The sequence below is a fragment of the Phaenicophaeus curvirostris genome, chromosome Z (assembly GCF_032191515.1).
Source record: "Phaenicophaeus curvirostris isolate KB17595 chromosome Z, BPBGC_Pcur_1.0, whole genome shotgun sequence".
Lineage (NCBI taxonomy): Eukaryota > Metazoa > Chordata > Aves > Cuculiformes > Cuculidae > Phaenicophaeus > Phaenicophaeus curvirostris.
In genome coordinates this window covers 42,660,204-42,677,239 of record NC_091431.1, presented here as the reverse complement: position 1 = coordinate 42,677,239, position 17,036 = coordinate 42,660,204, and the positions used below count along the sequence as shown (strand labels likewise).

General features: G+C 37.0%; 1 protein-coding gene across 10 annotated transcripts in view; it reads right to left on the bottom strand.

The window, feature by feature from the left end:
- NFIB (nuclear factor I B) overlaps positions 1-17,036 on the bottom strand; it is a 271,625-nt gene that overhangs the window by 10,776 nt on the left and 243,813 nt on the right. For 5 of the 10 annotated variants that reach the window (XM_069880041.1, XM_069880042.1, XM_069880043.1 and 2 more), the window contains exons 10-11: positions 16,904-16,986; positions 7,874-7,962 (exon numbers count right to left, since the gene is read on the bottom strand). The exons of 1 other annotated variant lie outside the window; for it this stretch is intronic. In XM_069880041.1, the coding sequence (XP_069736142.1) occupies positions 7,874-7,962; positions 16,904-16,986 (172 nt within the window). The remainder of the gene's footprint in view (positions 1-7,873; positions 7,963-16,903; positions 16,987-17,036) is intronic. 4 more of the 10 variants (XM_069880048.1, XM_069880049.1, XM_069880046.1 and 1 more) reach the window with 2 other exon arrangements.

Sequence of the window (17,036 nt, the reverse complement as noted above, 5' to 3'; positions counted from 1 at the left end):
CAGGCAACAGAGCACCTGTACTGCCAGGACAGCTACGCGCTACAGCTACACCGGAAAAGCCATCACTCTGACACCTTTGAAGTTGGGCTGCAGTCCCTGATGTACACACACGTGCTGGGCCATGGCTGGAAGCAGCCAGGAAGGACAGGCCACACCTTGTGTTTGCTTGCACTTTCTAAGACAAAATATTCAAGGTTTGATGAGGTCTAGTCGCATTTAAAAATTAACCTTATCATATCACTGTCTGATTTAACTCTACCTCAGGCCAGCCCAGTCCTGATACTGCTGCCAAATCTGTACTGCAGAAAAAAAGAGGAAACAAGAATGAATGTTGCTGAGGTGAACTAGCACTACTCACAGCAGAAAGCTCTGAGAACACCTATGACACAAAGAATAACCAAAGAAAAATAACTCGGGTTCTGCTAAGCTGCCTATGTATAGCTGTCTATCTAACATTCCTGAAGGGAGGTTGTGGAGAGGAGGGAGCTGGCCTCTTCTCCCAGGTGACAGAGGACAGGACAAGAGGGAACGGCCTCAAGCTCTGCCAGGGGAGGTTCAGGCTCGACATAAGGAAAAAATTCTTCACTGAAAGGGTCAGTAGGCAATGGAACGGTCTGCCCAGGGAGGTGGTTGACTCGCCTTCCCCGGAGGTGTTTAAGGTGTGGGTGGATGAGGTACTGAGGGGCATGGTTTAGAGATTGGTGAGAATGGTTGGACTCGATGATCCGGTGGGTCTCTTCCAACCTGGTGATTCTATGATTCTATGATTCCCACACACTGCATTACATCTACAGTAAAGTTAATTGAACTTATCAGCTACAAATGAGCCACACCCTCCTTTGTATCTCCCCAGTGCTCCTGCATGGAGCCAAGTCAGACTTACAGCCCAGAAGAGTGAGATTCTCTGTCAGCTTTCTCAGTCCTGCTCTGCAGGGACCTCTGTGAGCATCATAGTTTAGCTTCTGCCTAAGAGACCATTTACAGTCACCCTGTAGACTGTCCAAGCAGAACCAGCAGTTATTGTTGACTGCAAAGCAAACTGCCTGGGGGCCCATATGGGTGGCAACAACAGGAAAGGGGAAAACACCTTTCCCTTCACCACACTATACACCAGTTTGCACACATCCGAGGTAAACTTATGGCCCTGGCTTCTGTCAAAGAAGAGGCAATGCTCTGTCTCTGTTCACTAGGCACTTCAACACAGGGAAAGCCAAAGCCCTTTCCATTGCTCAGGACACAGGCAAGCTTGTGGTCCTTGCCGAAGTTAATGAAAAGTCCTTATCTTCAGATAAAAAAGCTTCATATGTATGAGTGGAAGGTCCACATCACTCTCCACTGCTCCCGAGGAAGCCTGTGAGCCCTGCGCTGACAGAGGCTATAATAAACATGCCTGTCCCTTAGAATACAAAGTGAGACCTCCAAAACTGCTCTAGGCTAAGTTTTGAATTACATGAGAAGCACAATCAGATACTGCTCTGAGTTTCAGACCAGTAGCCTTTGTGATAGAAGTATGGTTTGCAGGACCATTTTCCTTTCACTACCAGAAACAGCCTGCTCTCATTGTAACTAGACTACGAGAGGTCTTATACAGTTGCCAGTTCCCTCTCTGTCCATGACAAAATAAGGCATTTAACCATTCAAATGTGATAAAATACTGAAGGAAAATTCTGCAAGTGTCTTACAAGGTTAATATTCTATTACAGTCTCCATTACAGTTTTCACATGTTAATTCAATCAAGATTTCTGCCATGATTTCCCCTTAAAGATAATAATTGCTGTTTCAAGAACCTCTGATTAAAATATTACTGGAATGGACCACAAGAATTAGTAACATTATATATATATACTGTCCCCTTTGAAGGTTATAATAACATTAAAAGTATAATAATGTTAAACATTTAACTAAATGCAACAAAAAAATAAATCCAATCAGACCTGAGTAAATCTGAATTATTTTAACATTCTTATTCTTTCTACTACAGCTTTCAGAGTCTGTAAGAGTATTTCACCATTCAGAAAGTATACCTAAATCAGTTTTTCCTTCTTGTAGCTTTACTAGCCTGTGCAAGAATACACTAGCTTGGACAAGGTAGACGAGATCATGCCAGGTCAGGTCAGTCTTTAGACAGAACCTTTTCCTCCAGACCTTTTCTTCATAGACTTGCCTTATATGTAGACAGAAGTGGCACTAGCAAGTCATGAAGCAAGATTATTCTGTCTCTGTTCTAAGCAACTGCTTGCCCACACAACTACAGGAATTTGCCCATTTCAAATTGTGTACAAACTTCATGTGTACATTTCAAGTGTACAAACTTCGGAAATGTAATTGCGCTAACCTCGGTGCCCTGGCTAAATTCCCACTTGTGCATTTCTGTCAAAAGAATAACCACCACACCTACTTAATGTGGTATTTCTGTTACCATTAGAAACTGTTATCTGCAGTAAAACAGCAACCAAATTTCATCTCCAAGGTGAGCATTCATTTCAAAAGATGTATTGAGTATATCCCAGCTTAATTTAGGATGACTTTTATTGTTTAACAGGTGCATACCACCCATCTACCCATCTAGCACATGCAGGAGGTAAAGACCTACTGATTTACACCCAGAGGAGGAAAAAGGGATTTCTGCTGTAGGGATAGCTATTTTATTCCCTGCAGGCTCATTTTTGTGATAACATAACAATAAAAGGCAAGAAAAGATCAGGAAGAGGCCACAGAGCCCATCACTAAGCAAAGAAAATTAACAGCAGAGTAATGGCCCAGGGAAATGGTGTGTGTCCATTCTGTACTCTGGAACATGCCTGTGTGAGCGTTTGGTGCAGGGACAGGGCTAAAGGAGGTTTCCAAACATGCACATGCACAGAGGGGCCTATGACCAAGTGGAGGGATGCTTCCCATACAGCCAAACCATGGAGAACGTGGACACGCACCAGAGACTATTGGCTCAACTGTGAAAAACTAACTCTCCACTTTCCACATCTACACTGCTTTTTTCCCTAAGTACAACCACTTCCAAATTTTATGTTAGATTTTTCACCTTAGAACTTTCTAAAAATATGAGTAAGGTTTTACTTATCAAATTAGCATGACTAAATAATAAAAGAAATCTTAAGTGCACAAAAACACCCCAAAATAATGGTGCACTTTTACTGCTTCAAAAGAAACAACTGGACGGAAAATGATCAAGTAGAAAACTGGAGTAACCAAGGGGTTAAAGATACAGTTTACACTTGGGAATTCTCTATAATATACTCCTCCTTCCCTAGCAGTGCTGCCAAAAATCATCTGACAGGAAATGTAAGATTAAGTTTGTCCTACCTAAGTGAACAAAGAGTGCTCAGAACAGGCAACCAGTTCACTGCAGAGCGGGAACTTCTCTAATCCTGCTGGAATCTGCAGTGCTGCTCAGAAAATATTACTGAAGTTGTTTTCTTTAACATTTCGGTTCTGGATCATCTCATTCATTTTGGTCTCACTGCAGTACTTGCTGCTTCTCCCATAAAGGTTAACTTAAAGCTCCAAACATAATTATGTGGAAAATGGACATTACTGATTCCTATGGTCCATTGTTCTCTCATTCTAAGTCCCTGAAGTTCAAGTTCAATCTGGAATTACATCATGTCTGGTTTCTCCTGGTTACCAGACAGCTTGAGACGTGACCGCAGCTACAGAAAAAACAAACAGCCTTCTTCACGCTTCGGCTCCCCTATCGATTCAAATATAAACTTTTTTTCTTTCTCTCAAGTATGCTTCAAGTATAGAGCATGGTTAATTTAGAGATTAAGTTCCAAATTAGATTATCTAATGGCATCTTAATGGATTGCTGACCCATTTCCTGCGGGATGGCAGCATGCAAGTCTGGCTTGAATACAATTAATTTCTTAGGAAGTGTTCTGAAGATGGAGAGGAAACATAATGTTCTGCACATCTTTCTGCATTACTGAGTTGGGCAAAACTATTAGAGTTAGCAATTGAAGTTGATAAAGACCAGAAATCATTAGGTTTTCTTTCTACAAATATTTTTACGATCAGTATACTTCAGGATGGTTTTGTTCCTAAATTGTAGTTCCAAAATACTGCCCAAGAGGACTGGAGCACGGAGGGTGGAGAGGTGGGGGTATAGGGTATACACCATTGCTCTAACAGGTGTTTGTGTTTGCCAAAATGTGCATGCTGGCTGACTGTGTTACTTTAGCTGTTAGCTCTGTATAAAACACATACAAGGTACTGTGCTACAAAAGCAATCTGCACCCATTTTCAATTCTCCTTCTACTTTTTCCACAAATCAGAGATTGTCTCATTTGATTGCCTTATCAGCATTGCTATCATAAACCCAGAATGGTGCTGAGGCTGAACACTCCTACAACTGAGCTGAGAAGGAAATTCTGCACTCTGAGAACTCTCAGCATCTCTAGGAACAAACCAGTTGTCATACTATGCTTCCAAGTCAAGATAACAGATGGAAAGCAAGAAATGCTTGAGTAGTGCAAATGTAACCTTAAAATAACAACTCACCTGTAAAACTAACACAGAAAGATTGCTTAAAAGAATGAATATAAATAACAATAACAGGGAATAAAAATATATTTGGCAATAGCTGAGCTAAAATGTAAACTTTTGCAAGGAAAATTTGCTTCAAGTCTGTGAAAAACCTGTAAATACTCATTAGACTCTATAGAGGCCCATCATGTCAGCTTTTAGGAGTGATCCCACCGGAATTAATTTCAATGGTATAATGAGAGGCTGAGATTCAGGCTCAAGCTCATGTTACCAGACTTACACACATATATATACATTTTCACACTCTAATTCATGTCTTACTTGTTGCATATGCTCTTCCTCTCATGTAGTGACTCAGACTGTATTTTCCTAATTGAGCCTTACAGATTTTCACAGCTTCCCTTCACCTTCTGTCTCTAGGAAAACAGTTCTTATCACAAAAAAATGTTTATGAGAAAATAAGCTTCTTTTTTAATGATTCTAAGTATCTTACTCATATGTACAGCAAAAACTTGACCTAAATGATCTTAAAAGTATTTGAGAACTATATTTTTATCAATGCACTTAGGTGGTTTTCAAAGTTTAGCAGACATAATAAAATGCATATCAAAAATTCTGCAAGTAAGCAAAAAAAATTGTAGGTAGTTAGGATACCAGGAGCAAAATAAAAATTGCTACTTCCAAATACTTTACAAAGTAACCTGGGAGGGGGTTCATTTTTAGCATGCTCACAGGATGTATGTATTTCCTTTAAAGATATTAGAATGACTAATCCGGCTAAGCAAATTATTAATCTATTTTTTATTATTGTTATTCTTTGGGAGTCTCCTGATTTTGAAGAAAATGGTGTGTCAATGACTTAAAGGTCTGGGGAATTTTTTTTTGCCTTGTATTATACATATTGACATTTTTTTGCAAAGTTCAGCCTTTTGCATATCAACCAATGCCAACACATACATGATTTTATAACAAAAGAAAAACACAGAAAACATAGTTTGAAATCTGCGTACCAAAGTCTGAAATCTATGCATCATATCTACTACGAGGTACAACAGGCAGCTACTAAGAAGATAATAAGAAAATAACAGAGACTTTATCTTCATTCACTCTCTCCAAGTTTCCAAGGTGTGGTTCACCAACAAAGTTCTATGATAACGACTTTTTCTTGGCCATCTCTCCAATTTCTGTAGAGACGGGACAGCTAACATTGAGGGCCTTCAAACCTTTTACCATCTTGAGGTCAATATTTCTGAAAAATCAGTATACTTAAAATAAGCCTGCTGTAAATGGTCTGAATCAGTACCATTGAAATGAGCAGAGCAGGTATGAAGAAATTACATAATCAAACATTTTTTAAACAATTTTGTGGCTAGAATATATTTCTTTGCCAATGAGCAACAATTCTTTTTACAATTTTATTTTTTTTTTAGTGTCAGCATTAATGTTAGAAGTGTTCAATGCTCCTTGGCCTGTGCATGTATCATTTCTCTTCTTAGATCCTCACCTACAGGATTTGAGGAATGCTGTATTCCAAAGCCCAAATCCTAAGCCATCTGCTTAGGAAGAATGAATACTTAGCTTTTGTCCCCCAAGGCCATGACTTCAAGGCCAAGTAAGCATAGCCTAGGCCTGTAAAGAGGCTAAATTTGTGCCCAAGTTCATCTTGTAGCACTTTCATATGTTGGTAAGATCAAACTGACAGGCAAACTGGGAGCGACTTGCAAAGTAATTTTGTCTATAAAGGTGGATGGATCATGGAATGTGCTTGTATTCATCATCAAGGAGTCACTGGCCATCCTCTAGAAATCTTCTTTGCCCCTCTCGTTTGTTTTCATAACCCATGTCCAAGGGTCTTGTGCAATGGGCACTGAAAAACAGAATTCAGGAAATACTGGGACAGTGTTCAGCTGGTATAAATTGGCATTGCTTTGAAGTGGGCTCAAGTGACGACTGATTAAAATCACTCAAGGATATTCCTATATAGGCAGTGTGACACGATTTTCTAACACCTTTCAATGCCCTGAAAAAACAACACCCTTTCTACTGGAAGAAGAAACCATCCCCTCTGTCCTACTCCAGCTCAGATAGGATTCGTTCTTGGCAGTACATTGAAACTGTGGTAATTACTGCATGATGGGAATTTACACTATGAATTACAGCCCTTGAGAAGATGAGGTAAATCCATCACCTAATTTTCTATTTAATATATAAGGAAAGAAATGATAACACCTTGCTTTTTCCCACAATTCGTCCAGATTTTAAATATTACTTCAGAAAAAATGCAAAAAGGAAAACCAAAGCAAAACTATTCAAGGCATTTAAACTTCAGATTCATGAAAAGGGCTGATTTTCAAATCCCGTAATTAGTCTTCCAAGGCAATGCTCAGAACTTCCAAACTTTCTAGCAATCCGCAGCAGAACACGGTGCATAAAAAGGCATTATGTACATAATTCATGTACTATCTCACATTCACACACAACTTACACAAACAACTCAGAAGTACACATATTTGTGCACTCAAATGTCCAATTAAAATTATTTTGAGCCTGTAGCTAATACTTCATCTGACAGGTTCCCAACATGCAGGATTTACATGTATCACACCCATTAAGTGTTGAGTGTTGTAGATCATCCTGCACATAGAAGACTGGAAAAACTGATGTATCACAGCTGTGACTATTTGTTTACATACCTATTTAGACACACACCTGTGCTGATACCATAATTCATTACACACCAAGACATGTAAAAGATAATAATGAATAATTTATTCATGTGCCATGGGTTTTATTGTTGTGCTTTATTTTATGTAAAAAGAATCTCTCTTTTTAGTAAGACATTCCTAAAAGTTCTGCTATTTAGTTGAGAAATACGATGATTTATATCTTACCTTAATGTACATGTCAGTGACCTAAACCTACATCAGCTGATTAGTCAGAAAAGTCTCTATAAATAGTATGGTTACTCATTGTGCAATACCACCACCACCACCTCAGACAGTTATTATTATATTCACCTATACCTGTTAGAACAGCACCATTTTCTTTGTGTTGACCACTAATCTCCTCAAAACATAACCTTTAATTCTCCAAATGACATTTTAGTTTTCAAAGCCTAATATCAGTAGTCCCTTAAATTTACAAACCTTTTGAAACTGACAGCACAGCATTGTCTTCCACGTGCTTAATTAAGGTAGTTTCTAAATTCCATTTATGCTAAAAATAGCCTGAATGTGTATAGGAGAAAAGTTGTATGCATGTTTTGCCGAAATGCTGTCACATTATCTTCTGGAGGCCCGCTAAAACAGATATTGTAGCTCAATGCAACTTTTTTTAGAGGTGGTGTAGGGGTGGAAATAATTAAAATGTTACCTTTGCCAAGTAATTCCCAATGTATCCTCACTGGCACTGGGGTATAAATGCCTGCCGTTTTGATTCATGGTCCAGTCACAAATCCTCAGCTGTCAATTGAAACCTAGCAGTCAGATATGGATCGAGCAGTACTACAGTTTTTAGTATATAAATTAACACATGCAAACTAGCATTGTACATGGCAAAAGCCTTACTTTCTCAAGAAGTAAATTTAAAAAATAAGAGAAGTTAAACAAACAAAAATAATTTATTCTCAGAAATAAATGCCTATAGGTTTGCTTAAGATAATGCTACTGTAATATGTTCCTCTATTAACAAAGCATAAAAGAGTGTTTAGCACATAACAATTAGCCATTATTAGATTAAAAACTGAGCTGAAATAAAAGGAAATGTTAATATTGAATAGTGAGATATTGTAAGAAAGGAAATAAAAATGCTCTTTTCTCTAAGCAACGCTCTCTATAACGTGTATTAAGTAAAGGTCAAATACAATCAATATCTTCTGACATGCATTTTGTGAAACAAAGACATGCAATTTAAAGATAATTTGCCCAAATTAAACAAACTGTATGTCCTTATCTTGCTATTTAAGAAGGGTAAATGTATCTTGTAATTGATTTTCATTAATCTAGTGTTACTGGAAGTGGTATTACTTAGCAAGAGGTGATAAAAAAATCTAGACTTGCTTTAGACTAGGAATAATATAATTTAGAATAATTTATTGTACTTAAATATAATGAGAAATGTATTAAATATTAGCTGAAATAAATTCTTCCCAGGTCTTCAAATTATCACCTGTGCCTTCATGTATTGTTCAAGCAACCCTCTATAGCTCTGTTTATTTAATAGCTGCCCTATAGTGTTAGTAGATTTATTTAAAAGACCTACAGCTTATTTTTAAGTTTAAAAAAGTGAACTTATCTGGTTTGAGAAGAAAACATTTATTTTAACCTTGCTGTACCATTATGTATGATACAGCACTATGAATTGAAGATACAGTTGTTGCTGAGTTTAATTGCATTTGATGCATTTCAGTTTACTCCGTCTGTATTCACATCCTTTAGACAGTCCATGCAACAGCAAACAAACTGCAGTAAAATACTTTCACAGGAGCACAATTTATTACTATCTTTTCCTGAAAAATACAAATGTTGAGGATGAGACAATACTACAAACCTGACCCTGTCTGGCTGTTAGACTCATAACTTCCTGCTGTTAAGGTCTGAGAAATAGAAATGTTATTCTCTGATGTTTTGATAGGGATTGTTTCTTGTTTGTTATCTAAAGAACTCCAAGAGACCTTCTAAGGGCCATTACAAGCATGACTAAACCACATGAAATTAACCAGAAAAGGAAACATGCAGTCAAAAAGTTTGCTAGACGTTAACTGTGAATAATATACTAAATATGTTTAAAGAAAGGGGTGAGTAAAGATGTGGTATAGTCACTATACAAAACAGTAGTGTAAACCTGATTTTAATATTGAAGATATATGTCAGCTCAGTTACTCAATGTACAGTAGATATATTTCTGCAACAATACTCAAGAACATCATCTTCATTACAGACATGTTTTAAAGCTTTATAATTTAGCTACAAATGCTCGGTTCCAGCTGAAACACAAGACCAAAAGTTTAATATACACTCCTCCTTTTCTTATTTCACAAAGTGTAAAATCTCTGAATAAAAGCCCTTTGGCTTATTAGAAACATAAAAATACTAAAATAGAAGATTTAGTGTTACCAAATGATTTTATGCACTTAGGTCTAGCTCAAAACTGTGGCAAGTACTTAGCTTGCTATGGAACCTAATTGCATTTGCCATTTGCAAGAAAGAGACTGATACATTACATTATAGTAAATCAGCTTCTGCACTACATCATTGTATTCTTTCTATGGTCTGTATGAAAACTGCACATGTAGAATTAATGTGTTACATTTATCATTAATAAAGCTCCAAAAAGAACTGTTCAAACTTGTTTCATAGGTGTTAGTAATGGCATACCTCATATTATATACAATCACACAACACTCAACACATATACACATAAAAACTGTAACAGTAATAATAAAACATGTGCATTTTATGTACCTGCTGCAGAAACACACATGGTCATGTATATGAAGATACATGCTAAGCACACCTATAATTACTGTAAACTGTAGTTCTTTTCAGTACATCAACTGTGCCATACTTGTGCTACAGACACCACCTTGTCTATACGACACAGGTCCCGTGATAAGGCCAGGACTGAATCACCTGTGCCAAAACCCACCTTCCCAATACTAAAACCTATTGCTTCAACCTCCTCAGCAGGCACAAACCGCTGTCACATTGTCCTAACCAAGTAATTTGCCAGGAAAACAGGTTTTTTCTTCCTCCCATGAGATTTCCTCTCCTAAATCACTCCTGCTTAGAGATCAGGATGTATAAGATTTAGAAATACACTTTCAAAAGTATTTAGAAATATCACTTTCAAAGTTTGCTTCTCTACCCCTCATATGTTGAGTGCTTTCTTGTTAAAAGACTGGAGAAGCTTAAAAGAGCTCTACAAACCAAGGCTCCATATAATGGAAGCAGATGTCTGTTTACAACAGCAGCACGAATGCTGCCTTTGGAGGATGTTCAGACAGCCCAGTAGGTAAAGCCAGGGGCCACAGACCTGACATGAGTACATAGCTTTGGAAGGTTGTAGGGCACTTTAGTATAGTATTTTGAGTGCTGTATGTTGTCTGGAGTCATGCTGGAAGCTTTCTGGCTAGTTACAGTCTTCAGAGTAACTTAAGTGACTTCTGAAATCATGCTACATTGCCAGCTGGAGATGAGAATACATGTTCACTCTCATCCACAGTAAACCACCTAAAAAGAACTTCTCTGCAGGACATGTGAAAGAGAGAGGCAGGAAACTACATGAAGGCTACTTGAGAAAACTTAAATTTCTCAGTAGAAGGACTTAAGAAATAGTCTTCATGAGACATATAATGAATGCTGAAAAACACTACTAACTTTCTAAAAAATATGCTATGAATGCAAAATAAATGACCTCATTTGGCATATGACATGGTGAAGTCTTTCATAGAAGCCTGTGGGACAGCCCTAATCTTAAGTCCCATAGCTTTGTCATTTTCAGCAAGGCAAGCAACATGAACCCCACTTCAATAACACCTTCCACCCATGAAACATACTCAAAAATTTTTTTATTTATCTCTCATCTAAACATACAGAAAAAGAACATGTGTCTGTATTCTGAACTGGAAAAGGCTGCTCAGCCCTGCAGCGTATGGAGAAACCTAACAGGCAGCCCAGCTATGTCCTGATACGTGGAGCTGCAGTGGTCTCTCACTCCTGTAATATATCCTCACTGCTACACTCATGAAGTAGTATAGAGCACAAGGCCCACTCCAAGTATTCCTCCAGGGAGGCAGTGCAACTCCCTGTTCAACTCAGCTGTGTCATAGGAAGAGGCAGGGCAGAAGTAGAACAGCAGACAGCGCTTCTCCTTACTCTTCCACCTGCTTGAGAGTCATCAACCTCCCTGCTCCTGTTCAGCCCTCTAAAATGCCAGGAAAGTGATTCTGGTGTACACTTTCCCGTGCTGTAAGATGTACTAATATGAACTTCTGCCAAAAAGATAGATTTCACTATAGCTGCCCTTTCAGTTTAAATTGGGCAAACAAGGCAAAACTCAACCACCATGCAGAGTTTAACGTATGTAAACCCTACATACATTAGTCAACAGCTCAATATTTAATCATAGCCTGAATACATTTTACAAGTTAATATTTAAGCAGGTTTTGTATTCTCCTATTCAAAGAGTGGCTGACTAATACTAACATTTATTTCAACCTTTTGTGATCACTACTAAAAGAAGATACATATTTTAGAAAGCATCAAAAGCTTCTTTTCACTGAGAAAAGCCTATAAAACTTAACAATTTGCATATTGTCATTTTTTGACTGAAACTTCCTTTAAATGTGTTTCCTTTTCAACAAGCATATGTGAAAGGTGACCTCTTATCCATTTACATACCTCCCTAGTGGTCATGTGTCCCAGTATTACGTCAAACTGTCAGTTAGGATAAGGGACACAATAAGAACAGACTAAGTGTTGATAACATGTTTCCTGGCTTTGCTGTGAAGCTCTGTTTAAGTGTCCACTTGCGTTCTTCTTTCAGCCTTCTGCTGAAAGCAAAAGCAACAACCACTGAAAACATATTGCAGATACTCTGTGTTCAGTGGATATCTGAGTTTACAAATTCCATGATGAATAGCATTAAGAAACTCCATTTTGAACTGTATGATTCAGTAAATAAAGATGCATCTGGTAAGAACAACTTCCTACTGAAAAGGCAGGGCAATCTGGTGTAAAAAGCAATCTACAGTTTTCTGATTTTGCATTTTAGAGACATTAAGTGTTTCTTATTACTACATACATGGCAAATATCTTATTCAAAATTCTCAAATATGTGTGAAAATCATACATACCACACAGCACACCCACAAAGTCCAAGCTCTAGTAAAAAACATGCCATTTTATTAATTAGTGCAAAGACTGCCCCTTAGTAGTTCACTACTAAGTTCTACTACTAATTAGTTCACTAGCCCCTTAGTAACTGGGCCAGCATTAGTTAGCACAGTTTACTCTAAGAGATTGGGAAGTTCTAGAGGTCAATAGACCTCAATACCTATCCTGTTTATTTATATTTTCTAATTTAAAATTGAATCACGTATACAAGGCTCCAAGGTTCATTAAAGTTAAACAAAAGGCCAAGAAAGAAAATCTGTCAGTTATTTCATTAAGTCCAACAAAATTCTTATTTCTGAAGCTATTAATCTGTATTTGCAATACAAATGTCTCACTCTCTACCCACCAATCCTCCTGAATTTTCATATTGTTTACACAGGTAAAGACCATGACTATACCATAGCATTTCCAGCTTCATAGCTAGAAACAGCATCAACCTCTCTCTAAGTGTCTGTCATTTCAGAAACATAATGACAGAATCATAGAATGGTTTGGACTGCAAAAGATCTCAAGGATCACCTAGTTCCAACCCCCCTGACATGGGCAGGGTCACCTGCCAGTAGATCATGTTGCTCAGATTCTCATCCAGTCTAGCACTGAACAACACCAGGGATGGGGCATCCACGGACACTGACCTGTTAATCACAACTTTGAGTGCAACCATGCAGCCAATTCCTCATTCACCAAGTGGTCCATTCATGAATTTGAGAATAGTAACACAAGGAAGCTATAGAAATGCCATCACATAACCATGAAAATTCTGATCCATACCAACTAATGATCTCATCATTAAAATTATTTAGTCAAAAGAACGCAGACACAACTAGAATGTAACATGCAACTGTGTCCACCTATAGAAGATTGAATTTGGCTGAATTTTGTCCATTTGTTGCATTTTCCTCTAGTCTAGGCTTAGAAACAACAAGTGATTAGCACATGAAAATCAGAGAAAGAAGGGGGGAAAAAAGGTGCTCCCATATAATTGTGAAGATTATCCCATCTTTCTTTTATCCACAATTCATTTGAGATGTTTCTTAGCACACATGATGGGCACCTAGCACTAGATTTACTTCATAAAACAATCCCACAATGACCCATAGTAAAATTTTAAAAAAATTTCTCACTCAGGTACTAGCTCTTAAGAGTTCCCTTGCCCTTTCCTATAGAGCCCTCCCTGCAGTTACCTTATCAATACTTCAGAACTCTCAAAATCTGATGCTGAATCAAGAAAAGCAAACAAAGTGGTAATTAACAATTTCTAATAGCCACTTTGGAGGGGGCTGACGACTTTTTTACAATAAAATTATAAGATACATGTGATTCTCTAGATGCCACTGAAGCAAGAGATATGTTTTGTAACTATTCATGTTACAGTATAGAAATACTTGGCATTTCAAAATAGGTAGCAGGAAGACCCACCAGCAACTACAGGAGAAAATTAACTGAATAGTTATGACTCCTCATTAAAACCTTGCCTTTCAAACTATCAACATACCATGCTAAGTAATGCATGTAACAACACATTTTTCACAGTATTCAGCTCAGTAAAAGCAAATAAACTGCTCCCACTGGTGCTATTATGTACTGTCCTTCATAGCTGCATTCAGTGCTCCCCATCTAAATATGAATATTCCACGTACATTGTGTTATGAATTCTTTACTGGAAGTTCTAGCAAACTTTAACTACATCAGAAGAGCCCAAGTAAGTGCATGTTGCAAAATATATGTGTAATTTTTACATTTATTGTGGTTACTGTAATTTAAATAGGCTACATAATAGTTCTTATAACAACAACAAAAAGTACCTAACAGTACATGCCAATATTTCTCATAATCAGAGAGAATAAATCTTCATAAAGACTCCTCCAATGAAGTAAACGTGACAATATTTATTCTGGAGGGGTCAATGGGCTTTACAGGGTATGGTATGTTTAAAAGACCCCTCTGTAACTAAAACCATTGGTTTTCTAATTTAGAATTTCTCTCCACTAATACAAAATGATTGATTGTCTTTATTTCATGTACCCCTTGATTCTTCTTTTCATTCATCATGGGCTGCTTTAAACAAAATGCATTTAAAATCTGCCACAAGAAGAGTGGTCTCTTTTAAATTATTGTAAAGTAATGAAAGGACAGAGTAAATCAATCTCATTTCTGCCTTACCAAAGGACAGCCTTTGCTCTATTAAAGTTGTTTAAGCAATCTCAGTGCTCTACCTCATGTTTTAGTTAATAAACATATATGGCACTGCCATCTCAGAGATGCCTTTAGGATTTAAGTGAGTGAAACTGACTAATTCATTACAAACTTATATATACACACTTAGATATCCATATCTATCCATCTGAAAAAAAGCTTTGTTATTAAAGTATTCTATTCTTTCAAATAGTTTCAGTAGTACATACTACTCCCTAATTTTGTACGTATTTATATGTGTAAGCATCCACACACACATCCCCTCAAAAGACTTGGGCAAGCATACAGATATATACCTTGCATAGATCAGAAAATAATAGAGAACTGAACCGTGACACAATTTTTAAATTTACTATATGTCTCACTGGTAACCAATTGATGCTTTCAAATTAATATAACAGGACTATGAAGTGCTACATTCTAGAAGACAGATCAATGGCTTCACAAAATGGCACCGAAGAATTTTTCTATTTATGAAGTGTTTGTGGGACCTACTTTTTTTTCCTCTTCCCCTAAGCCATCTATCCACATGCTTTATCATGAAAGGGAGTATAAGACACAGTCCATATAAACGCTAATGACTGTGATGACCCTTCTGATCCCTCTCACTTTAGTGTTCCTATGACATTGCTGAAATCTCCAGATTTATTTCCATCTACTCAAAGCCAAAAATACATAGAAGATGCATGATATAAGCAATTTATAATTTATGTCATAACCTCAGCCAAGAGAAAATTAAACTTGCTGCCACTATCTTCCAGCACATGACAAGGAGCTTGTGACTCCTTCTGTGAACTTGGGAGAACGTGAAGTGGGCTTAAGCAGTAGCAAATTTGTAGAAAAAAACATGTGTCCAAAAACATGTAGTGAAAAAATAATATTGCACATCCACAAATTAACTGGATGTCAGACACTTTTCCAAGGATACTATGTAAAACTTCACATGAAAAGAAATCCAGAGATTACATGCATTGCTTTAAAAAATACAATAAATATATACTACGTATCTTTTAAAAAGAACCATGTTATAGTAATTACAACACATTTAATAAGACAACAGTCTTTGAGAAGTTAAAAAAAAAGCAATACACCAGAAAATTTACTGAAAAAGGAATGGCTGGCAAGACCATTAATTGTCATCTGATGTTTTCATGAAAGTGTACAGATTTTTCCAGTTAGGTCACAATGGTAAAAAAAAAGTTGGCAAATTATTAACTGTCTTGAATATACTATCAACATTGTGATTTTCTTTGAAATTTGTGTGTGGTGACCTCTAAAATGGACATACTGCCACCTTGCCCTGTGTGTGAGTAGGGGTAGAGTTCAAGTTGAAGCTCGCCAGCTGCATCTCAGCAAATGCAGAACAGGTTTTACTGAAAAATGAAACAGGTCTATGTACCAACTGTTGTCAGGAACCCAAGCCCGAGAAAAAATACAGTACAATAATTACCAAGGACTATTTAGCAGCCCTTTTCTTATGGCCACATCCAGCTTTTTTCCTTACACTATTTTACATGCTGTTAATTTCAAAATCCTTTACTATTAAGATATAGGAGCAATACAAACAGACATTATAAAATATGTTAAATTTCTAAATGGTCTGAATTTATTCCTTTCATTAGCAATGTAGCATTTCTGTATAGGCATGGCCATGCTACTGACTGAAGCTAATTTGTTTGTAAACCATCATTAATCTTGGCTGTATATGTTCACAGTTTGGGTAAGCACTTCATTTGCATTATATTTACAGTATTAATGAGATATGAAATTATGTAAGAAACTGGAACAAAAATGTGGATTTATCACATCTGATATCAGCAGACCAATTTAAATCTATTAAACTAGAAATTATGTGTTGCATTGAGAATTTGGTTTTATAAAGCATCTTCTAGAACTGAAGTGAAGAAATGTAAGCTTAAATATCTGTGAAAAGGAAACAAAACAGCTGGAAAATAATAAGTTGGACTTCTTGCTTTGGAAATTTTTCTTATTTTTTAGACTGATTTTGAAATTATTATTTGCTCCTTATGCATCTTGTTGTCTTTCCTAAAATCCTATTAAAGATTACATGTATGAGCTCTTGAAATATAAAAAAAGTTCCATTCCATCACACAAATCTAAGAAATAAAGCATTTGCTAAACTTGTGTTTCTTAAAGGGCTCAGTTTTGTTTTTAATAAGCTTTATCTCCAGATGACAAATACTGTAACCCTTAGGATTTCAGTCTAATCCAAGATAACAGTGGCAGCACGTAAGAAGGTAATATTGCGAAAGTTTCTCTATATCATTACACCTGTGTGAAACTTGCCCACCTGTTGCTGGTGTAGGAAGGATGGATCTCTTGGGCTTAGTCCCACATATCGATTGGCTTGGGATGTGCCTGAGGCTGTGTAGGCTGATTAAGGAAGAACAAAACAGATTGATAAAAATCTCAACCTATCATAA